The 25,525-nt window shown below is 51.2% G+C and overlaps 1 protein-coding gene across 1 annotated transcript in view; it reads right to left on the bottom strand.

The window, feature by feature from the left end:
• LOC126538479 (acid phosphatase type 7) overlaps positions 1–25,525 on the bottom strand; it is a 182,767-nt gene that overhangs the window by 67,329 nt on the left and 89,913 nt on the right. The window contains exons 5-6 of the mRNA XM_072288022.1: positions 7,259–7,284; positions 4,183–4,280 (exon numbers count right to left, since the gene is read on the bottom strand). Coding sequence (XP_072144123.1) covers positions 4,183–4,280; positions 7,259–7,284 — 124 coding nt within the window. The remainder of the gene's footprint in view (positions 1–4,182; positions 4,281–7,258; positions 7,285–25,525) is intronic.

Genomic DNA, 25,525 nt, shown 5'->3' on the forward strand with positions numbered 1-25,525 from the left:
GGAACAAAAGCTCATCGTAAGCGAAGCGGCACTTTTCCGGCTTCAGAGTGAGCCCTGATGACGTGATGGCTTCTAACACTGTCGCAAGCCGCCTAAGGTGATCGTCGAAATTTCCGGCGAAGACAACGACGTCATCCAGGTAAACAAGGCACGTCTGCCACTTCAGTCCGGCTAACACCGTGTCCATGACGCGCTGAAACGTAGCAGGCGCCGAGCACAGTCCGAATGGCATGACCTTGAACTCGTAGAGGCCGTCTGGCGTGATGAAGGCAGTCTTTTCGCGATCTCTCTCGTCGACTTCTATTTGCCAGTAGCCAGACTTGAGGTCCATCGACGAGAAGTATTTAGTGTTGCAGAGCCGATCCAATGCGTCGTCTATCCGTGGAAGGGGGTACACATCCTTCTTCGTGATCTTGTTTAGTCGACGATAATCGACGCAGAAGCGTAGGGTTCCGTCCTTTTTCTTTACCAGGACTACAGGAGAGGCCCACGGGCTTTCCGACGGCTGGATGATGTCGTCGCGCAGAATTTCGTCGACTTGTTGCCTAATAGCTTCACGTTCTCGCGTCGAAACTCGGTAAGGGCTCTGGCGGAGTGGTCGAGCGCTCTCTTCGGTTATTATGCGATGCTTTGCAACTGGTGTTTGTAGAATCCTCGATGACGTCGAAAAGCAGTCTTTGTATCGTTGGAGAAGACTTCGGATCTGTTGCTGCTTACTCATAGGAAGACTTGGATTCACGTCGAATTCTGGTTCGGGGACAATGCTCATCGGGGTAGATGCGGCTGAATCCGAGAGGACAAAGGCATTGCTGGTTTCCACAATTTTCTCGATGTATGCGATTGTCGTGCCCTTGTTGATGTGCTTGAACTCTTGGCTGAAGTTGGTTAGCAAAACTTCCAGTTGCCCTCCGTGGAGTCGAGCGATCCCTCTTGCGACGCAAATTTCACGGTCGAGCAGTAGATGTTGGTCGCCCTCGATGACGCCTTCTACGTCAGCGGGTGTTTCAGTGCCGACGGAAATAATAATGCTGGCGCGCGGCGGGATGCTCACTTGATCTTCGAGCACACTCAAGGCGTGGTGACTACGACAGCTCTCCGGCGGTATCGCTTCATCTTGCGACAGCGTTATCGATTTCGACTTCAGGTCGATCACTGCGCCATGTTGATTCAGGAAGTCCATGCCGAGAATGACGTCTCGTGAACACTGTTGGAGGACAACGAAGGTGGCAGGGTAAGCCCGGTCATGAACGGCAATTCTTGCCGTGCAGATCCCAGTCGGCGTAATCAGGTGTCCTCCAGCGGTCCGAATTTGAGGGCCTTCCCATGCAGTCTTAACTTTCCTCAACTGGGCGGCGATGGGTCCACTCATGACGGAGTAATCGGCTCCTGTGTCTACTAAGGCGGTGACTGCGTGGCCGTCGAGAAGCACGTCGAGGTCGGTGGTTCTTTGTCTTGCGTTACAGTTAGGTCTTGGCGTCGGATCACGGCTGCGTCGTGTTGAACTGAAGTTGGAACGTCGCATCGTCAAGTCGTCTATCATCGGTGTAGTCTTGGCTTCCTGATTTCGTCGGGACGGCGGCGTGTCGTTATGTCGTCGAGGTAGTTTCTTCGGTGTCTTCGTCGGCGGCGGAGGGTCTTCGTCAGTTCGACGAACAGCAACCGCACCTCCATCGGTTGCTGCTTTTAGTTTTCCGGATATGGGCTCGCTGACCGGCCCCGGGCTGGGCCAGTGTATGGTCGGCGCTGCGGCGACAGGTAGCGGCCTGGTGATGGCGAACGCGACGGTCGTTGAGAGCTCCACTGAGTAGCGGCGAGGTAGTCGGCGATATCGCGGGGGCGTTCACCTTGCTGAGGGCGCGGAGCGTTCACAGCGAAACCTCGCAGCCCCATCTCCCGGTATGGACATCGTCGGTAGATGTGACCCGCTTCTCCGCAGTGGTAGCAGAGCGGGCGGTGGTCAGGAGCGCGCCAAATGTCCGCCTTTCTCGCGTAGGTGCGCTGGGCGACAGATGGTCGTGCTGGCGGTGGCGGCGGCGGACGACGGAACTGCGACGTGACAGGGCTCTGGGGCGGTTGCGGAGGGGGACCTTGACGGCGTGCGACGGCTGCGTAGGTCATCGCTTGCGGCTCAGGCTGGAGCGATTCAGGGGCTACTCGAAGTTTTTGTTGGAGCTCCTCACGCACGGCGTCGGCAATCGAAGCCACTTGAGGCTGTGATGATGGGAACAGCATTTGTAGGTCCTCCCGCACGACCGCTCGGATAGTCTCGCGCAGGTCGTCGGTGGCCAGTGATTGAACTCCGGCGTAGTTTGTCGAGTTCGTGCGGCGGTCGAATTGCCGGTTTCGGATCTCGAGTGTCTTCTCGATGCTGGTGGCCTCGCGAAGAAAGTCGTCGGCGGTCTTCGGTGGGCTTCGTACCATTCCGGCAAAAAGTTCCTCCTTCACACCACGCATCAGCAGGCGGACTTTCTTCTCCTCGGGCATTTCTGGGTCGGCGTGGCGGAAGAGACGGCTCATTTTTTCCGTGTAGATCGCAGTCGTCTCATTAGGTAGCTGCACCCGGGTTTCTAATAGCGCTTTGGCTCGTTCTCGGCGTGCGACGCTTGCGAATGTCTGCAGGAAGCCGCTTCGGAAAAGTTCCCAGGTCGTTAAGGTGGCTTCTCGGTTCTCGAACCACGTCCTGGCCGCCTCTTTCAATGCGAAGAAGACATATCGCAGTTTGTCGTCGCTGTTCCAGTTGTTAAACGTAGCGACTCTCTCGTACGTCTCAAGCCAGCTTTCCGGGTCCTCGAAAGTTGAACCGCGGAACGTCGGAGGCTCCCTGGGCTGCTGCAGCACGACGGGTGACGCCGGGGCAGCCATTGGGGTGGACTTGGTGGTCGTCTTCCTAGTCGGCTCAGGCAAAAGTCCGTGCTCCGGGGGCAGTCCTTGCAGCGTGCGGCTACCTCGCTGGGTCTTGGCGACGTTGGTGTCTTCCGAGTGAGGGCTTGGGTCACGGCTTCGTGGGGGCGTCCGGTACATGAACGCAAAGCACCTCCACCAGATGTCACGTGGTCGTGACGTCAAAGAACAGAGTAGGAATATTGTGAAGGGCAAAAACTAGCTTTTATTGGGCGAACCTGTGCCCACAAAACAGGCTACACCTAAAGCACAACGAGAGCGGCGAACACAGTCGGCGATCGTCGTAAATCTGATCAGCTGGTCAAGCGCGTCGGCTTTTATAGAGCAGTCGTCGAATGTTCCAGACTAATCGTTCGGACCCGCGTGCCTTCCACAATGTTCTACACCATTCGCGTCAGGTGATGAAATCAGATAACATAAGTTCGGCGACAACAGACAGCGGATAGAAGCATCGATAACTTTCCGGAAACTTCGTGTACATGCAGGCGCATCCAACGCTGTGCGATTACATTTGTTAGGCGGCGAAACGTGGTTTCCCGATAAAGATAAGTACACGTTTCAATATTACATGTGGCCATTTCATGCCGGTAGCTGGGGTGGTATATAATCTGACCTTCGCGCCAATTAATGTTGACGAATATGTGAATCCTTTCTGCTACGAAGTTTGATCGTTTGTTTTTGAACGTGCAGGATTAATAGACGATGCACACGCGCTCTGTCCTAGATACGCGTCAGGACTTTAGTAGACGGTCTCACGAGCTTTGAGAGTCTCGGCGGGTGCTTTCTGTGTGAAGAGCGGTGTGGCCCGACCGTAACATTGCTAATGTTCGTGTGGCAATTCCGCTTAAATTTAGCAGGCAATGAGCTAGCTTAAGTGCAGTGGTTAAGGAGCACGAAGAGGTAGAGCGTGACGGTAACGGCGCTTTGTGAACACGTTCTTGTGTAGTCGACGTGGCCTCTGAGACTGCACCGTTTGAGAGACCACGCTAATAAATTCGCTGGGTAGGAGGCTATCTACGAGTAGCTGAGAGCAGACTACGGCAGCCAGGCGAGTGACTTCCCGTCACGGTGTTTTCGACCGAAACCTCGGACGGTCCCCGACAGCTGGATCACGTGACCTCTGACGCGCTCTTCTGTCAGGGCTAGTCAGAGCGGAAGCTTCAGACGGATCGCGGACAATATGGGACTGCATAATCGAGCAGGCCCACTAAATGGATCACGGGAACACTCTTCGAATGTTTCGCTCATTCCGTGTGTAAGAATCATGTGGCTGTCACTCACTAGGCATTCTCGTGGTTGCCGACGCAGGTCATGTACGGCACGTAGGCCGCCACCGGCTCGATTTGGCGCATGAACTCGTCCCCCACCCGGGCGTTGTCCTGGAAGAAGGACAACCGTCATCGTCGGAGCCAAAGAGGAACTCTCAATAATTACTATAAGCTAACAGCACCTTGACTGTGATGAACCTCGCGAAGTAGAGCATCACTTTTTTTACACAAACGAACAATTAACTAGCTCATTACAATATCCGAAAACTGTATCTTGAAAACGATATAAGAGTACTTGACTGGCGCTTTACGGAAATCGAATTTTATCAAAGGCTAAAAAAGAACTGCTATAACACTGTACAGTTTTCTTCCGTTTCATTTCAGAATACTTTGCCAATTGGTGTAAAATTGTTGAAACTTCTCTCATTTAAAAGAACATCAAAACAATCAGCTTTTTCTATCAAGCTTTAATGACGTTTCGGAGAGTTGACGCACTTCTTGTTTTATTGAATTGTGGCGTACAGTTTGTGCTTTTTAAGTCACAGTCAGAGCCTTTGTAGTTTTATAGTATACACATTGAAATGTACATATGTATTTTCCTCTGTCATCAAATAGTAACATTTTCTAGGAGAATCGCGTACGAATATTAGGTTCAGTGCCTTTAAACATCAGATAAAATATTTTCTCTCGTTTCTGAACAAAGTGAAATATAACCCATATGCACGCAGAATGTTGTGCTCACTTAAGGAGCCAAGGACACAGGATTCCTTCTGCGTACATGATGCTCTTTTTGAGAAGCTTTTAAAACTTATACCTTGTAGCAAACCCCCAAAATAATAGAAAGAATGTGCGATACTACAGCGCTGCATGTCCATTTGAAGAAAGACCACAGTGATGAGATTGGCCAAAGGAGGATTGCTTTGCCTCAATCACGACAATGAATTCATGGGCTGGCTATAAAACGGAGGCATTCTTAGGAATGACTGATTAGAAAGAAGATGCCTGCTCAATGATTTAGCTTAAGTACGGATGCCTCTCTGCAGCAACTGCGGCCTTTCTCGAATCTCATGCAGAATCATTCGGAATACCCCTGTCCGCATCAGTCGTCCTGTCCAGAGACTACGGCAGCTGTTGTGAACGGTCATACTAGGCGAAGAAAAACAACAATTTGAAGTAGCGATTTCTCGAACCTAATTGAAACATAAGTTTCTTGCGTCAATATATCGCTATGGCACCACTCGTGTTAAACCGCCTGGCATACATCTCGCTTACGTCTTGCTTTTGGCTTTTGCCCCTGCAGTGAGCTTTGTAAATTGCTTACTGTAAATAGCGCTTACTTACTTACTTACTTACTTTACCTACTTACTTACTTTCTTACTTACTTACTTACTTACTTACTTACTTACTTACTAGTGAGGCCCAACATTCAACATGCGTACTCCATATTTCACCTGGACCAATCTAATCTAGCTAACACTATCAAGCCAATGTTACGCCACGCGCTTCATTGCCTCTGACCATTTTTTCGCAATGAAACAGAGCTTGACAACCAGCTGAATGTACAGTCGGCGTTGAAAGTGCGCTTGCTCTCGCGCAACCAATTCGCGGGGATGGGTGAGAGGAGATGTCGCACGTTCGCGCACGCGATACCGGGTTGCGAGGAAGGGCAGGAGGCCCAGTGGCCTACTTGTTCGTTCATTCGATGAGCTTATTTGCTTACATTGCAATCATCGTGGATGGTTTCTGCACAATATTTCTGTTTGCGAATGCGTGCTTCTCATGTTCTCAGTAAAATAAAGAAAAAAAAATAAGCCATTGAGAAAGACACAGTCCGCGTTGTAAACAACTCGTTAACAGCGCTTCTTCCACGCCAGACGTAAGCTTATTTCATATAGCATCCAAAGTAAATGTGTGTATTTATGTGATTTTATCATGTATTTTAGCTCCATTGATATCATCAAACTTGTTGTGCATTTGCAGTTATGCTTGCTCTATTCTGGCAGATCCCCTTTGATGTGGACGTTTGTACTACATAAACTGGGTTGTGGTTCTTTTCAAACAAACCTCTCTATATTCTTTTTAATCGTGCTTCCTGTATTGTAGACTACCATTTATATGAATAACTAGCAAGAAACATTTTGAGAGGAGGAGGTGTGTAAGGTGATGGGAAAACCAGATATGAAAGGCGCCAAGAACATGTACTTTTCAGATTAGGTAGGTAAATATTTTAAAAGGGTCGCCTGCTTGCTCTGTGCTGTTGGTATAAAACGAGGTACGAGGCTGTTTAGAGATGTTTTGCCTATTGGCAATCTTCAAGCATTGAAAATTATGATAAAAGGCGTACATTGTATTGAATGGCGCTAAGCAGAGTGGGCCGCACGAATCGAACAGGTAAAGTTTATCTTTCGCATACAAAAAGTCCAGTCACGTGTAAGCGAACCCGGACAACTGCGCGTGATTACTAAAAAAGATATGCAAAAACCATCGACGATGATTGCCAATGGAAGCGAATAGCCTGAACGAACGAATGAACGAATGAACGAACCAGCGAGTGAAAGTTCCCCCTCTCCCTCTTTACCACCCCCCGCAACTCCATTGTGCGAGAGCTTAATTAAGCGCGACAGAACCCCCTCACCCCCCGCCCCCGACAAAGTGCCGCCCAATGCCCGTCCATGCTTCGTGTTCAACGCGCATACACCGAAGAAGCTTGGAAGGGATATTGCGGTGAGAGGTCACGTGACACAAGTGACCCAGTCACCGTGGCAGCGCCACGAGGTAAATCAATTCGATACTCTGACATTATTTCCAGCGACTCTACTCGGTGCAGTGGACAAAGAGCTTCGAGTATAGGATGATGTGAGAACTCCGGAGAAAGCATGATTCGCTTGCTCGGTGCCCTCAATCGCGATTTTAGAGGTGGCAGAAGCTGTCAAAAAAAAAAAAACATAAGCAGAAAAGGCGCACCTGCTTGCTGCGGCACTGCACAAACTGTACACGAAACTACAAAAAAGAAGAAGATGCTGCTGAAAGTTGCCTATAGTTCATCATTCGTTTCTACAAAGAATAACAGATGAAAGAAAACGCCTCACCGAATCCATGTTGTAAGCGAAGTCACCTGGAGAAGAACACAGGAGAGAAGAAATTATGAGGTCAAAGAAAAACCCGATAAGTAGAATAAAAACAGGAACAGCGCAACGCTGGACGAGCGAGTAAACAGGACAGAGTGCTGACTAGCACCCAAACGCTTTATTTGCAGAAGCAGCATATACATACATCATGAAGGTGACATAAAAAAACAGAAAAAGAAGGATAAGTGCCAGCCACGAAGACAATCAATTTCTTTTGTTGAGAGCGAAAGGGACGCAGAGCTGACGCACGCGTCGCCACTTCTGAATATACAATATGCTTCAAAGATTTCCCGCGCACGCTTTTCACTATATCTGCCGATTATTTCGTACTTGCTAAAGACGTGGGTGACACCACACGTCTTGCAGTGCGCAGCTAGATGACTGTACGGGTTTCCTTTTAGTGAAGCGGCATCCTCGCGCAGGCGATCATTAATGCACCTCCCCGTTTACCCGATATAGCAACGTTTACAAGCAAGCGGTATTTTATAGACGACCTGCGTTGTACAGTTAGAAAAGCCCTGAACATGATTCTTACAGCAGCTTTTGCGCGCGACAGTATCCTCCCTATTGACTATTTTGCACATCCCTCTGTAATGTGGGTGGTGCGCGACATGGTGCGGTGGTCGGGACGGACAGAAGCAGACGACAAGGAGTGTGCGCACCGAGGCGAATTCCGTGCTGGAGGAAAACGACGACGCCGAAGAGCGTCCGGCACGTGAACGCGCGGCGCAAGAAAAGAAAACGGGAGTAAAATGCCAACCAATTAGCAGAGACCATGGGGCGTCAGGCAGCCAATCAGAAAATGACTAATCGGCCAGAGCGGAAGAAAAATTGGAGGACGCTTAAGCTTCGCCTTCAAGAGTGCAACGCGCCATCGTTCTCGTCGACCTGCCAAGGGGTGCAAGACAATGCGCTACAGTGTAGCGATCACTTACGAGGCGCCCCGCATCGGACTTTGCACCAACCAATCACGCGGTGAGCGTCGAGCAACGCAGTGTTCCGCGCGGCAACGAAACGTGCGCCTGAGCAAGCGGAACGAACCAAAGAACTCGGTGTCTTGGAGGGGGAAACGATGTACGCCAGCCAAACGTCGTGATCGGCACGGGCAGAGAGATAGACAGATAGTGATCTAAAGAAAGGAAGGACGCTTGATTCTGCAACCCGTGAGGGAGCACGGCGAAGCGTCGTCAGGGGAGAGGGAGTGCGCGCCGCGACGCGCCTCGCACCGGTCCCCGCACAGCCCCAAAGCGTGCGTGGCGCGCCATATGTCGGGACAGCACCGTACATTGAGAGGAGGGGGTCATCGGTGTTTGCCGCAAGATGGCTCTGCGTGTGCGGAAAGCGCAGAAGAAATGTAGCGGAAACGCACTTTGCTACTCGTGGAACTGCAACTTCTGTAAGTTACATGCTCATAATTACCGATATATACGGCAGTATAGCTTTCTGCGGCACGTTTCTAAGACAACACCGCATTCACTAGAGGCGCTTTTGTACCGCTTTGAAGCATCGAACTCGTGGCTGAGTGGACAATAAATAAAAAAAAAAAACCCGTGGCTGAGTGGTAGCGTCTCCGTCTCACACTCCGGAGACCCTGGTTCGATTCCAACCCAGCCCATCTTGCAAGTTGTTTTTTATTCATGAAGTTCCTCCCTGGATTTATCGCTCACGGCCAACGCCGCCGATACCGACACCGGCTTTGTCTGCGACATGAGCTCCTTAACGCTGTCGCGTTAAAAGGCGAGGCGCGCTGGTAGAAGAGGGAGACGCCGGGAGAGTTCCAGGAAGCGACGCCAGGAGAAGGTCGGCCACCGGACCGGGAGTTGAAGACGGGCCGTCGGGTTCCGGACCCAAGCCACCAGGACTTTACCCGGCCGGGGCCTCCTGCCAACCCGTTCCTGCGCTTCGCCAGTCCACCCGAGCACGCCAGCTGCTGAAGGCCGGCGAGCTTCTGTGTCCGTGGGCAGGACGAGAGCAGCCGGGCTACGGTACGGGCCCGAGTTCTACCCCAGCTGCCCGGCCAGAACGCCGCCGCCGTGTGCTCGTGCCGCCAAGCGCCTACCTTCTATCTCCAAGCCAGAGCTAGCGCGATCCTATACCCCGACCTTTGGTGAGACCGGCGCAACTCCTTTCATCAACTTGTCGCCGCGTCTCCGCGTCGAGACTGTTATGCGTCCCTGCCGTCGTGGCAAGCCCGGAAACGCGCACTAGTTAACGTCATACTAGCGCCAAGTGTGTTTCTTACTGCCATGATGTCTGTTTGAGTGTTTATATTATGCTTTCTATTTACTTCTATTTATTTCTATTTCGTTTCATTAAAAGTTTGTGTGTGTTTTCGAAACCAACAACTTTGTCCTCAATTGGGTACTAGGAGGCTCCGCCTAAGAGGACCGTCAGAACCTTTGAGTACAAGGACCTTGCATCACACCCTCTAAGTTTATGAGGGGCATCGCATACCACCCTTACTCCTGCCTTGGCCGCAATTTTCATGTTATGGGAAACACGGCGTACATAAGGAATGATGGCAATTCCTCATGTAAGGACATTAGAGCCCACTAATGACCGTTTAAGGTTTTTAGACGTTGAGATTATTTTTAAACCGCATCATGTGTGCTGGAGCTACTCGCCTCGCTCAAAGTACAGTCATCTCCCGTTTTCGTCTGCTCACTCCAAACTCGTAAAACGAAGCATCGCTAAGGCATGTTTGCGAGCTGCTTTGAAGCGCTCGTGCGAGCACTCTCTTGAACAGAGCTTTTCAGCGCAAGTCAACAGACTAACGTCAGCAGGCTACCCGACAAGCGTTTTATGCAGTGCTGCTGGTGACCTTGTAAAAGAGTGAAAAAACGCCGGAAAACAAACTTTGCAGTCAGCGCCTTCGAGATCTAAGCTTGCCGTCATTCCTTATGTACACTGTGTTCCCCATAACATTATCAAAATTGCGGCCAAGGCAATAGTGAGGGTGGTGTGCAATGCCCCTAATAAACTGAGAGGGTTGTGCAAAATAGTCAATAGGGAGGATACTGTCGCGCGCAAAAGCTGCCAGAAGAATCATGTTCAGGGCTTTGTTAACTGTACAACGCAGGTCGTCTATAATATTCCGCTTGATTGTAAACGTTGCTATATCGGGCAAACGGGGAGGTGCATTAATGATCGCCTGCGCGAGCATGCCGCTTCACTAAAAGGAAACCCGTACAGTCATCTAGCTGCGCACTGTAAGACCGAGCTTTAACAAGTGTGAAATAACCGGCAGATATAGTGAAAACCGTGCGCGGGAAATCTTTGAAGCATATCGTACATTCAGAAGTGGCGACGCGTGCGTCAGCTCTGCGTCCCTCTCGCTCTCAGCAAGAGAAATTTATTATCTTCGTGGCTTACACTTATCCTTCTTTTTCTGTTCTTTATGTCACCTTCATGATGTATATATATGCTGCTTCTGCAAATAAAGCATTTGGTTGCTAGTCAGCGCTCTGTCCTGTTTACTCGCTCGTCCTGTGTTGCGCTGTTCCTGTTTTTATTCTAAAGATGAACCAACCAGCCCCATTGAACACACTGCTAATGCGCAATTAGTAGGTGATATGCTTGTGAATATATGCTGGGAAAACAGAGGGAAAACGGGAAATGGAAATTATAGACGACGAGCTTGTTCTCGTTTTGCTTATCGTCTTAAATACATACTGGTTACTCGTGACAAGCCACTCTCGTTCAGCCAACTCGTGCCAAGCCTTAAAAGAATGCACGTGCGTGTTACGACTGTGCAATAAACTTGTTCACTGTTCTCTTGAACGTTTTTCAAGCGTTTTCTTTATCGCGAGCTCAGGTAATTAATTAACAAGAAAATCTTAAAGTATTGTTTAAAACAAAACATCTGGTAAGGTGTATTTCAGAACCCCTTCAGAAACATACAAATGATATCGAAATCCTTTTCAAATCTCGCTCTTCTTTCTTTACAGTCCGGAAAAGTTACTACTGAAGCTAGTATTATGGAAAAAAAATGTTTGGTTATTTTTCATTGAAGGTGCTTCATTGAAGGTTTTGTCATTAAAGCGATAAGACAAAATGGTTAATTATTTATTGTTCATTGTTTACTAAAGCTCATATTAAAGAAAAAGCACCTTGAGTTGCTGAATAGGACTCGCAACATGAACCTTGTTTTGTTACCTTATACTAGTTTACTGAAAAACTCTGTGAATGCGTACGTGAAGGGTTGATACGCATCTTGAAGAAAATGCTTATTATGCCTAATATAATTGTTGGTTTATCAGGCGTTAGTTGAAGGAACTAATTTAAAAACACGAACACAAGAAATATTACAGAGCAGGTGTTAAGCAAATCAATTTGTAGCCAATCCGGCTAAGTGAATCGAGTGTGCGTATAATGCGTAATTCCGTTTTTATAAGTGCGCGATTTTCACTTGTTTATTGGTCACTGTTCCTGCTGAAGCACGGTCCTTCTCCAATCAGGCTGTCTCACGACAACTGCCATGGTAACAGTAGGCACTATCAGCAGTTTCCTAAAAGTTTATTCCCTGCATGATCTTGCGGGGACCGCATATTTCATGCCTTCAATTTTTATAACGTTGTAGCCTATCGAAACCCAGCATTTCGTTGCTCTTTGATAACAACACTCATCCTCGTTCAGTCTTAATTTTGACATAGTTCTTGGCGAAGCGTGAGCTCCCGAGGCTGACCCATTCACCTTGTTCCCTAAATTCCGCTTTCGCTAAGTTTCTTGTTTTCAAAATTCAAACTGACACTCAAGGAAAAGCATTTCACTACGCTTGAGGGTACGAAGAAATTCTTTGGGGCAGAGCGCAAAGGCACTCCAGCAATTAGGTTGAAACGATTTATCGAGCCTGTGAAATTCTTTTATGCATTGCCTGTTGGAGTCAAGCTGCAACTGTACTACTGTCTTGGTTACCCTCACTTTCATTATTGCATACTATTATGGGGAACGACTGTAGAAAGAAACATCTGACGGATGTTGAGTAAAGATGAATTGAAAACTCTAACATAAGGATACTTACATTCAAAGAAAGGAGTGCTGTACGTGCTCTTAAAATTATGTTTTTCCGTGATAGGACAAAACACAATTTTTAGAACACAGTCTACTCAACATTCGAAGCACATCTAAAGAAAAATAAATTTACTTACCCAATAATCACAATTGAGATAAAAAAGTTTCAGCAAAATATTTAAATGTCAGCACGTCGCAGGATTTTCGACATAAACACTATGAGATTGATAAAACGAGAAGAAATTATGGCCGTCAAACACTTTGAGGTATTATTCCATGTATTGTAAACGTTCATCCAGAAATACGTTTTCTAGTTAGGGAGAATTTAAACGTTAAAATTCCTTCAAAGAGTTTAAACAGTTCGCTATGAGAAGCGACAAAACACCGGCGATCCTTTAAGTCTTCTTTTCTCTTCAGTGAGCTAGTATAATTTCTTTATCTAGAATAAAATACTTTGGATCTGTTAGCCTGTTGGTGGTCGGCATTTTTCGTGTCCGCGTCAGTTACGAAAAATGTTGGCCCGACCTGACATTGACTTTCGCTAGGCCCGGATGGCGAGTCAATTGTTATTGCCAAAGCAATTGCATAGACAGTGAAGGCGCATTTTTGCCGTCGGCGTCGCCGTGAAGTTCCGTATAAAGTCCAAGGGCGATAAAACTGCAGCCGCACGTGGTGTGCTGTACGTGCGAGTAAAAGTACGCGAGGCAAGCCGGCCATCGCGGCTCATCTGGCGTGTGCGAAGGTAGCAAGCGGTGAGCAAACGCGCCATCTTCCGTCGCACGAAAGGCCGTGGGGCGATGTGAGGGAGGGAGGGGGGGGGTGGCGTAGTGGTCCGGTAGCAAGGCCGCTATCTTGTACACGTTCGAAAAGCCGACGTTCGACTTCGCCTCACGCGGTTGGACTAGATTGGCCTAGTCCGCGATATCGGCGCAGCCTGGACAATCGCGCGAGGTGAAGTCGAACGTCGGTTTTTCTAACGTGTACAAGATAGCAGCCTAACTGCGCATTTCGCAACAGGGCAACTCACAATAGCGGCTCAGTCTGGTGTCTCATATATAAAGGAAAGTGAGGAGGCAGCGCGGGAGGAAGAGGTGGCTTCGACTCTACCAACAAGTGCGTACTTTGCACGGCTACGCCAGGACACGCGCGCCGTATCTTGAAAGGGATCTGCAGACGGCTCATACATTAGTGCACTGTGTTCTCGACGCTCTTGCATTGAAGCGATATAGCGCACAAAAGTCACTTCACTCGCTGGTGCTGCCGCACTTGCTCACAGCGGCATTTTGACAGCGAGTGTCCGCGTTTGCCGAATGCGCTCATGTTTGGTTGTGCGCGCTGACGCCACGCTTGTTAATTCAGTTAGTGAGCGAAAGTTTCCAATTTTTTGGAAACTATCCTTACTTCATATTGCTGTCTACTAATTTGATATTGCAATCAATTATTTGCCTTTCGCACGAAACCGCGGCTTTTTTGTTACGTTGTTTATACATAGTTCATAATAAACGGCATTGCTGTAATGTATTGTAGCTTAGTAGGTGTTACTTTTTCTTAATGTTACGATGGGGTATAATGAAAACATATTTGACTTTTCATCTAGTGCATTGCAACACATCATTATGCAAATCATTATGCAAATCACATGCTGCAACCTCATGTGCTTGTTACCGAGGGAAGGCTTGAGCTTCTTCAGTTGCTGCAAAACACCTTAGCAGAACTTTCCCCGAATTTCAGGGCGCGCTCTTTAAAGAAATGTAATCTTTCGTTGCTAAAACTATTTAACATATCAAGACATAGTTAGCAAACAGTGCAAATAACGAGACACAGATAACGGGCACACAACATAGGCGCTGACTTCCAACAAGTGTGTTTATTGCACCAGAGCGGAATTGTTACACACAGAGAAGCAAGAGTGAAAACATAAACGGCATGGAAAACATGAGAATGAATTAAGGCTGCAGGTGTCCCGGTAAATGAACACGCGCAATAAACGTACTTGTTGGAAATCAGCGCCTGTGCCGTGTGCACCTTTTCTGTGTCCCGCTATTTGCACTATTTGCTAAGCATATGTTCGTATCAACAGGCCCGGCTAGCTACTATTTTTAAATATGGAAATTTATCTGCCGTAACCACAATATTGACACGTGTACTTATCTTTATCGGGCAACCACGTTTCGCCGCCTAACAAATGTAATCGCACAGCATGGGACGCGCCTGCATGTATCCGAAGTTTCTGGAAAGTTATCGATGCTTCTATCCGCTGTCTGTTGTCGCCGAGACTTATGTTATCTGATTTCATCACCTGACGCGAATGGTGTAGAACTTTGTGGAAGGCACGCGGGTCCGAACGATTAGTCTGGAACATTCGACGACTGCTCTATAAAAGCCGACCCGCTTGGCCCGCAGATCAGATTTTCGACGATCGGTGTTCGCCGCTATCGTTGTGCTATAAGTGTAGCCTGTTTTGTGGGCACAGGTTCGCCCAATAAAAGTTTGTTTTGTCGTTCACAGTATTGCTACTGTGTGATTCAACGTCACCACCACGTGACATCTGGTGGAGGTGCTTTTCGTTCATGTACCGGACGCCCCCGACAAGCCGTGATCCAAGCCCGGAGCGCAAAGAGAACACCAACGTAGTCCCGGAGCATCGAGCAAGCCGCCGTCTTCAACAGCTGCCCCCGGAGCACGGACTTCTACCTGAGAAGACCAAGAAGATTGTGGACAAGGCAACCCCAATGGCAGCCCCAGCGTCCCCCATCGTGCTGCAGCAGCCCAGGGAACCTCCGACGTTCCGCGGATCAACATTCGAGGACCCGGAAACCTGGCTCGAAACGTATGAGAGGGTCGCTAAGTTTAACAGTTGGGACAGCGACGACAAGCTGCGGCATGTCTATTTCGCATTGGAAGACGCCGCCAGGACGTGGTTCGAGAATCGGGAAGCCACCTTAACGACGTGGGACCTTTTCCGAAGCGGCTTCTTGCACACGTTTACAAGCGTCGTGCGAAAAGAGCGAGCCCAAGCTCTACTAGAAACCAGAGTGCAGCTGCCAAACGAGACGATCGCGATCTTCACGGAGGAGATGGCCCGTCTTTTCCGGCACGCCGACCCGGAAATGTCGGAGGAGAAAAAAGTTCGCTTCCTGATGCGCGGCGTCAAGCAAGACCTTTTCGCCGGACTTATTCGTAACCCACCGAAGACTGTGGCTGAGTTTTCTGCAGAGGCATCGACGATCGAGAAAACTCTGGAGATGCGCACCCGGCAATATAACCGCCAGGGGCACACGCCGCAGTATGCCATCCAAGGACTGAGTTCGGACGACCTTCAAGAGACCATCAGGGCCATTGTGCGCGAAGAACTGCGCAAGGTCCTGCCTTCGTCGCAGCCTCAAGTAGCTTCGATCGCTGACATCGTGAAAGATGAGGTTCAGCGATCGCTTGGAGTGGCTGAGGTGCAACCACGATCACCGCAACCTCAGCCAGAAGCAATGACCTACGCCGCCGTCGCCCGCCGTCAAGGTCCCCCTCCAGGACCGCGCCAGGGCCCTGTAACGCCGCAGTTCCGTCGACCACCGCCGCCGCCGCCAGCCCGCCCACCCGTCGCGCAGCGCAGCTACCCAAGGAAGACAGACGTTTGGCGCGCTCCTGACCACCGCCCGCTCTGCTACCACTGCGGGGAAGCCGGCCATGTGTACCGCCGATGCCCATACCGCGACCTGGGATTGCGAGGGTTCGCCGTCGACGCACCGCGCCCTCGGGAAGGTCAACGCCCTCGTGACATCGCCGACTACCTCGCCGCTACTCAGTGGAGCCCTCGACGACCGTCCCGTTCGCCGTCACCAGGCCGCTACCTGTCGCCACAGCGCCGACCATGCACTGGCCCAGCCCGGGGTCGGTCCGTCAGCCCATATCCGGAAAACTAAAAGCAGCAACCGATGGAGGTGCGGTTGCTGTTCGTCGAACTGACGAAGATCCTCCGCCGCCGACGAAGACGCCGAAAAGACTACCTCGACGACATAACAACGACGTCACACCGCCGTCCCGACGAAGTCTGGCAGGAAAGAACACGCCGACGAAAGACCACTTGACGACGCCACGTACCAACCACAGGTCAACTCGACGCAGCCGTGATCCGACGCTGAGGCCTAACTGTAACGCAAGACAAAGAACCACCGACCTCGACGTGCTTCTCGACGGCCACGCAGTTACCGCCTTAGTAGACACAGGAGCCGATTACTCCGTCATGAGTGGACCCATCGCAGCCCAATTGAAGAAAGTTAAGACTGCATGGGAAGGCCCGTTAATTCGCACCGCTGGAGGACACCTCATCACGCCGAGTGGAATCTGCACGGCAAGAATTACCATTCATGACAGGACTTACCCTGCCACCTTCGTTATCCTGCAACAGTGTTCACGAGACGTCATTCTCGGCATGGACTTCCTGAACCAACACGGCGCAATCATCGACCTGAAGTCGAAGTCAATAACGCTGTCGGAAGATCAAGCGATACCGCCGGAGAGCCCTCGTAGTCACCACGCCTTGAGTGTGCTCGAAGATCAAGTGAGCATCCCGCCTCGCTCCAGCATTGTTATTTCGGTCGGCACCGAAACACCCACTGACGTAGAAGGCGTCATCGAAGGCGACCAACGTTTGCTGCTCGACCGTGAAATTTGCGTCGCAAGAGGGATCGCTCGACTGCACGGAGGAAACACGAAAGTGTTGTTGACAAACTTCAGCCAGGAGTTCAAGCACATCAACAAGGGCACGACGATCGCATACATCGAGGAAATTCAGGAAACCAGCGATGCCTTTGTCCTCTCGGATTCTGTTGCATCTACCCCGACGACCGTGGTTCCCGAGCCAGACTTCGACATAAATCCAAGTCTCCCCGTGATTAAGCAGCAACAGCTCAGAAGTCTGCTTCGACGATACAAAGACTGCTTTTCGGTGTCATCGAGGATTCGACAAACACCAGTCGCAAAGCATCGCATAATAACCGAAGAGTGCGCTCGACCACTACGCCAGAGCCCTTACCGAGTTTCGACGCGAGAACGCGAAGCTATACGACAACAAGTCGACGAAATGCTGCGCGACGACATCATCCAGCCGTCGAAAAGCCCGTGGGCGTCTCCAGTTGTTTTAGTGAAGAAAAAGGACGGAACCCTACGTTTCTGCGTCGATTATCGTCGACTGAACAAAATCACGAAGAAAGACGTATACCCCCTCCCACGGATAGACGACGCATTGGATCGGCTCTGCAATGCTAAATACTTCTCATCGATGGACCTCAAGTCTGGCTACTGGCAAATAGAAGTCGACGAAAGGGATCGCGAAAAGACCGCCTTCATCACGCCAGACGGCCTCTATGAATTCAAGGTTATGCCATTTGGACTGTGCTCGGCGCCTGCAACGTTCCAGCGCGTGATGGACACGGTGTTAGCAGGATTGAAGTGGCAGACGTGTCTTGTTTACTTGGATGACGTCGTTGTCTTCGCCGGAAATTTCGACGATCACCTTAAGCGACTTGCGACGGTATTAGAGGCCATCAAGTCATCAGGGCTCACCCTGAAGCCGGAAAAGTGTCGCTTCGCTTACGATGAGCTTCTATTCCTAGGCCACGTCATCAGCAAATCTGGAGTACGCCCTGACCCGCAGAAGACAGCTGCCATCGCAAAGTTCCCGCAGCCAATCGACAAGAAGGCAGTGCGCAGATTCCTTGGCATGTGTGCCTACTATAGGCGCTTTGTCAAGGACTTTTCACGTATCGCTGAGCCACTGACACAGCTAACTAAATGTGACGTCGAGTTCAAGTGGGAAACGCCGCAGGCCGACGCATTTCAAGAACTCAAACGACGCATGCAGTCGCCGCCCGTACTTGCGCATTTCGACGAGCACGCCGATACCGAAATCCACACTGACGCCAGTAGCCTAGGCCTCGGTGCCGTGCTAGTCCAGAGAAAAGATGGTCATGAACACGTGATAGCTTACGCTAGCCGGTCGTTGTCAAAAGCGGAAGGCAATTATTCTACGACTGAAAAGGAATGCCTCGCCATCATTTGGGCTACAGCAAAATTCCGCCCTTACCTCTATGGCAGGCCATTCAAAGTCGTCAGCGACCATCACGCGTTGTGTTGGTTAGCTAACTTAAAGGACCCTTCAGGACGGCTGGCCCGGTGGAGCCTCAGACTACAAGAATATGACGTCACGGTAATATACAAGTCCGGAAGAAAACACTCCGACGCCGACTGCTTATCACGTGCCCCCATCGATCCCCCGCCGCAAGACGACGAGGACGACGACGCCTTCCTTGGAATAATAAGCGCGGAAGACTTCACTAAACAGCAGCGAGCAGACCCGGAGTTAAAAGGCCTCGTCGAATACTTCGAAGGGAACACCGACGTTGTCCCTAGGGCATTTAAGCGCGGGTTGTCTTCGTTCACGCTACAAAACAACCTGCTCGTGAAGAAGAACTTCTCACCAGTCCGCGCCAGCTACCTTCTTGTTGTACCGTCAGCGCTGCGTCCAGAAGTACTGCACGCCCTACACGACGACCCAACCGCTGGGCACCTCGGATTCTCCCGGACGCTGTCGAGGATACAGGAAAGGTATTACTGGCCACGTCTGACCGCCGACGTCGCCCGTTACGTCAAGACATGCCGAGACTGTCAGCGGCGCAAGACACCACCGACAAGGCCAGCAGGGTTACTACAGCCGATCGAACCTCCTCGTCGACCATTCCAGCAGATTGGGATGGATTTGTTGGGGCCGTTTCCGACGTCAACATCCGGGAATAAGTGGATCGTCGTGGCGACGGACTATCTCACTCGCTTTGCTGAAACTAAAGCTTTACCGAAAGGCAGCGCAGCCGAAGTGGCGAAATTTTTCGTCGAGAACATCCTGCTGCGACATGGTGCCCCAGAAATCCTCATCACCGACAGAGGAACGGCTTTTACAGCAGAGCTCACCCAAGCCATTCTGCAGTACAGCCAGACAAGTCACAGGAGGACAACTGCCTACCATCCGCAGACGAATGGTCTCACGGAGCGCCTGAACAAGACCCTCGCCGACATGCTAGCAATGTACGTCGACGTCGAACACAAGACCTGGGATGCTGTCCTGCCGTACGTAACATTCGCTTACAACACGGCGCTGCAAGAAACAACACAGATCACGCCGTTTAAGCTGGTTTACGGCAGGAATCCGACGACGACGCTCGACGCCATGCTGCCGCACGTCACTGACGAGGAGAATCTTGACGTCGCTACCTATCTCCAGCGCGCCGAAGAAGCCCGACAGCTCGCCCGCCTACGGATCAAGAACCAGCAGAGGACCGACAGCCGACACTACAACCTCCGACGACGCTTCGTCGAGTACCAGCCCGGCGACCGTGTTTGGGTGTGGACCCCGATACGCCGACGAGGACTCAGTGAAAAACTACTGCGACGATATTTCGGACCCTACAAGGTCATCCGACGTATTGGCGCGCTGGACTATGAGGTCGTGCCAGACGGCATTTCGCTATCACAGCGGCGCCGCTCGCGACCTGAAATAGTCCACGTTGTGCGACTCAAGCCCTACTACCAGCGTTAACGAACTTTGTGGCTTCGCGTAACTGACCTTTCGACTTTATTTCTTTTTTGTTACTTATGTTTAAGAAGTGTCCTTTTGTGTTTCGCTCGCTTATATTTGTAGCATCGGGACGATGCTTTTTTTAAGAGGGGTGTATTGACACGTGTACTTATCTTTATCGGGCAACCACGTTTCGCCGCCTAACAAAAGTAATCGCACAGCATGGGACGCGCCTGCATGTATCCGAAGTTTCTGGAAAGTTATCGATGCTTCTATCCGCTGTCTGTTGTCGCCGAGACTTATGTTATCTGATTTCATCACCTGACGCGAATGGTGTAGAACTTTGTGGAAGGCACGCGGGTCCGAACGATTAGTCTGGAACATTCGACGACTGCTCTATAAAAGCCAACCCGCTTGGCCCGCAGATCAGATTTTCGACGATCGCCGAGTGTGTTCGCCGCTATCGTTGTGCTATAAGTGTAGCCTGTTTTGTGGGCACAGGTTCGCCCAATAAAAGTTTGTTTTGTCGTTCACAGTATTGCTACTGTGTGATTCAACGTCACCACCACGTGACAATATAGTTATGAGGTACGCCGTGATGGAGGACTTCCAAATTATTTTGACCACCTGGCATTCTCTAATGTGCACCCCACGCACGGTACACGAGCGCTTTTTCATGTCGCGTCAATCGAAATGTGGCTGCCGTGACCAGCATTCGATTCGGGGACGTCTTGCTTAAGCAGCACAATGCTATAGCCGATAATCTACCACTTCTGACTTATATTTTTACACGCGTGCTTATTTATCCTTTTCTGCTTTTCACCCACTGTCAACGTAAAGTTTTTCTCTCAGTGCAAGACACACCCGCAGGATTGGAACTTACTGCAATGTTATGGATGGTTCGACACGTGGTTTGTTGTCAGCGAACCTTGCGTAATCTGATTGTTTGTGCGACGCAAATTGTGTAGTACTTTCTGGAAGACACGCTGGCACCAGCTATTACTCTGGAACCTTCGACGAGTCAGGTATCAAAGCCGAACCGCTCGACCCGCTGATCAGATTTCGACAATGGCCGTCTGCGTTCGCCGCCATCGTTGCGCTGTGAGCGTAACTTGCTTTTGCGGGTACAGGTTCACCCAATAAAATCTGCTATTCACATTTTTGCTACTGTGTTCTTCCCCGTCACTACTACGTGACATCTGTTGAAGGTGCTTGTGGTTTCATGTACCGGACGCCCCCGCAAAGCCGCCATCCAAGCCCGCAACCTGAAGACCATACCAACCGTACCAAAGCCGCAGGCTTCAAACGCTTCTCCTGGAGGACGTACCTGCCTAAGATGATCAAAAAGATCGTAGCCAACTCTACAATCTTAATTGCAACCCCAGCCTCTTCCATTGTGCTTCAACAGCCTAGGCAGCCCCAAACCTTCCCTGGCTCATCGTTTGAAGACCCAGAAAACTGGCTGGAAACGTACGATAGGGTAGATGCATTCAACAACTGCAACTCCGACCGTAAGTTACGCTATGTTTACGTCTGCTTGGAAAACGCCGTCATGATGTAGCGTGAGAATCATGAGTCCACCCTCGCAACGCGAGACCTGTTCCTTAGCTCCTTCATGAAGACTTTCACAAGCGTCATCCTCAAAGTTGGAGCTGAAGCGGTACCTTAATCGCGTGCGCAACTCCCGAACGTGAACACTACGATGTACACAGAAGAAATGAACCGGCTGTTCCACCACGCCGACTCGGACATGTGTGAGGACAAGGAAATTCGCTTCCTGATGCTTGGTGTGAAGACAAGAGTTTTTCGGCGGATTGATTCACAATTCACCAAAGACCTTCGCAAAATTTTTAGCGGAAGTCAAGTGCATTGAGAAGACGCTGTACGTTCATACCGGGCAATACAGCCGCCAAGTGCTTTGGCCCAATAGTGAAATTCAAGCCCTTGCCTCCGACGAACTTCGAGAGATAATCAGAGCCGTTCTGCGCGAAGAACTGCGCAAGATGTTTCCTTCATACAGCCCGCAGTGGCTTCGATTGCTGACGTCGTACGTGATGAGATCCTACAGTACATCGGAATCCTACTATCGCCACAGCCACAGACGGAAGCGATGACCTGTGCTGCCGTAGCCCGCCGTCACGTTCCCCCTCCGCGCCAACGCCAGGACCCGGTAACGCTGCAGTTCAGTTTTCCACCCCCACCGCCGCCAGCATGCCAATCCATCGCCCCGCGCAGTATTCCAAGGAAGACTGACGTTTGACATGCCCCCGACCACCGTCCGCTCTGATGTCACTGCGGAGGAGCTGGCCATATCTCCCGCAGATGCCCATGCCGTGACTTGAGTCTCGGAGGGTTCGCCGTGAATGCGCCGCACCCGAAGCAAGGCGAACAGCCTCGTCTTATCGCCGACTACGTCGTCACCAGTCACTGGTTCTCTCGATGACCATCCTGCTCGCCTTTACCCGGCCGCTACCTGTCCCCGCAACGTAGACCATGCACTAACCCAGCCCGCAGTCGCTCTGCAAGCCCATATCCGGAAAACTAAAAGCAGCAACCTATGGAGGTGCAGTTGCTGTCCGTCGAGCTGACAAAGATCTTCCGCCGCCGACGAAGACGCCGAAATGCCTGTCTCGCCGGCATATCAAGACGATGCCATACCGACGAAACCTGCACGCAAAGAATACACCGAGAAATGAACACCTGATGACGCGACGTTCGATCCACAGGTCAACATGACACCGCCCAGATCGGACGCGAAAATCAAACTACAACGCAAGGCAAAGAACAACCGACATAGCCGTGCTTCTCAATATTCTGTTCACACAGCAGCTGTCTACTCCGTCAAAAGTGGATCCATTGCCTCGCAATCGCACCAAGTGAAGACTGCTTGCGAAGGCCCTCAAATCCAGACAGCCGGAGGACACCTAATAACAGCTACCGGAATCTGCCCGGCAAGAATTACCGTTCGTGACCGAAGCTACCCTGCCACCTTCGTTATCATCCAAAAGTGTTCTCGAACGTAAACCTCGGCATGGACAATATGAAGCAACATGGCGCAATCATCAACCTGAAGTCAAAGTCGATAACGCTATTCGAAAATCATGCGACAGCGTCAGAGAGCGCTAGCAGTCACAACGCTTTGAGTGTGCTCGGACATGAAGTTAGCATTCCGGCTCGCAACAGCATTGTAATTTCCGTCGGCACCAAAACACCCACAGATATGTAGAAGCCGAAATCGAGGGCGACCAACGTGTATTGCTTGATCGTAAATTTGTTTCGCAAGAGGGACTTTTCGACTGCGCGGAGGAAAAGATAAAGTGATGCTGACCACATTCAACCAGGCGTTCAAGAACGTCAACAAGGGCACGACGATCGTACACCTCGAGGAAATTGTGGAAACCAGCAATGTGTTTGTTCACTCGAATTCTGCCGCATCTGCCCGGCGACAATAGTTCCCGAAGCAGCCTTCGATGTAAATGCAAACCTCCCCATGAGGAAGCAAAAACAGAGCTCGAGCCTTCTCTTACGATAGAGACTACTTTTCTACGTCATCGAGGATTCGGCAAGCACCAGTTGCAGAACATCCCATACCAACAGAAGAATCCCCTCGACCACGCCAGAGACTTTAGCTAGTGCTGATGCAGAACGAGAAGCTATAAGGCCGACGAAATGCTGCACTACGAATTCATAGAACCTTAGATAATCCCGCGGTCATCTCCGGTGGCCGTCGTGAAGAAAAATGATAGAACTGTATGCTTCTGCGTCGATTATCGCCGCTTGAACAAAATAGCGAAGTAGGACTGTCGCGAGTATCCCATCCTCGTCGCCAGTGTCACTTTCCACCCGGGTTCCTGAACAAGGGAGGGCTCGAGACACCCTCCGTAGACGGACGCTCCGCAGCGTGGTGGCGACGAACGATGACTGACCGCCGAGCAGCCGTGCCCGTCGTCGTTTATTGCGGTGCGGTGACCAATGCTGCCTGCCGAGCTTAGCAGGCCACCGAGCCTGGCGGCGAACGAACATTATACCTGAGGGGGCGTCACATGCTTGCTACACCCCCATACTCCCAGTTTATTTGTTTGTTAAATAAAAGAAACAAACGTCCATGTTCAAAGTACGAGGCTCTGCCTCCACCCTAGCTGGGTCGACGGTGCCTGCTATCCAGGCGAGTAACGGTCCGGTGGCCTCCGCGGTCGAGTTATCCGCCTGGGCACCGGTGTTGACGGGTCGGATGTGGCAACGCCCGGTGCTGCCTGAGCCAGCCTCGCTCCATCCGGAGGGTCTGTAGTGGTCGGCCTTGTGAGCAGTGCCGGGCTCGACACTGGTCTAACGGGTGCTGCACCACTGGCAACGGTTGCCACCTCCGAGGTGTCTGGTGCTCCGCTGGAAGCGACTGGTGCTGCCGCTAGTCCTCCTGCGGGTTGGAACTCAGAAGTGGCAGTCGAGGGTGCTGGCCAGGCCCCGAGGCGAGGCCTGACATGGTCGGCGTGTCTGTGCCACATGGCCCCGTCTGGCATGCGGACGGGCAGCGATGAATCGCTGGCAGGAGACACCACCTGTCCGGCAGACCAGGGTGGGCCATGACGGAAGTTCCTGGCGAAAAGTGGAGCTCCCGACTCTGGCAAAGGCCCGGGACGGCACCCTTGGTCAGCAGCCCGCTTCTGCTTCAGCTGCTTCAAAAGCACTGTGGATCGGAGGTCCGGATGCAAGACGTCCAAGGGTGTCTTGACCATCCGACCCAGCAGGAGCTCACAGGGGGCACGGCCAGTGACATCGTGGGGTGTGGTCCGGTACTGAAATAGTATACGGGCAATCTGCGTCCGAAAATCCCCAGTCTGGCTCTTCTTGAGCTTGTCTTTGATGGTTTTCACCACCCGCTCGGCTGCACCATTTGAAGCAGGGTGGCACGGCGGAACCATCATCCCGCGGATTCCGTTCTTCCTCAGCCAGGCCAGGTACTTTGTGCTGGCGAAAGCAGGACCATTGTCGGACACGATGACATCCGGAAACCCCTGGGTGGTGAAGACCTGTCGTAGCGCTGCAATGGTCGCGCCTGCTGATGGAGTGGTGACAGGTAAAGCCTCCACCCACTTTGAAAAGGCGTCCAAAACCACCAGGAAGTAATGGCCCTTGAAGGGTTCCCCAAAGTCCACATGTAGGCGGGACCATGGTCTCTGTGGGAACGGCCAGGGGGTGCTTTCCACATGACGCGAGGCTCGCTGATGCTCCTGGCAGATTTGGTAGCTCTGCACCACATGCAGGCTGGCTTCCGGGTACTCTGGCAGGCGAACGCCCTGTGGATGAATCCAGTTTCGGCCCAGCAGCGTCGGCGACGACCTCTTCGTTAAGTAATGGGGAAGGGTTGCCTCCCTGTCGCCAAAACGAACGCTGACCTGTGCCTGACCCTGGACCTGGGCAAGTTGCCTGGAGGAGCTGCGCAGCATCACGCCCGAAGCCTCGACGGACACGCCGGGGAAGGTACGCTTGAAGAGTTTCCCGGCCATTACTGACACGCTGGCCCCTGTGTCCAGCTCCATGGAAATGGGGTGCCCGCAGATTTCGACGGACAGCAGGTATGATGGCACAAACGACGGTACAAAGGCTGTGCCACATGTCGAAAATCGGCGGGTCCTCGGCCACGACGTGGAGCCTGG

This window comes from Dermacentor andersoni, chromosome 4 (assembly GCF_023375885.2).
Source record: "Dermacentor andersoni chromosome 4, qqDerAnde1_hic_scaffold, whole genome shotgun sequence".
In the NCBI taxonomy this organism is placed as follows: Eukaryota; Metazoa; Arthropoda; class Arachnida; order Ixodida; family Ixodidae; genus Dermacentor; species Dermacentor andersoni.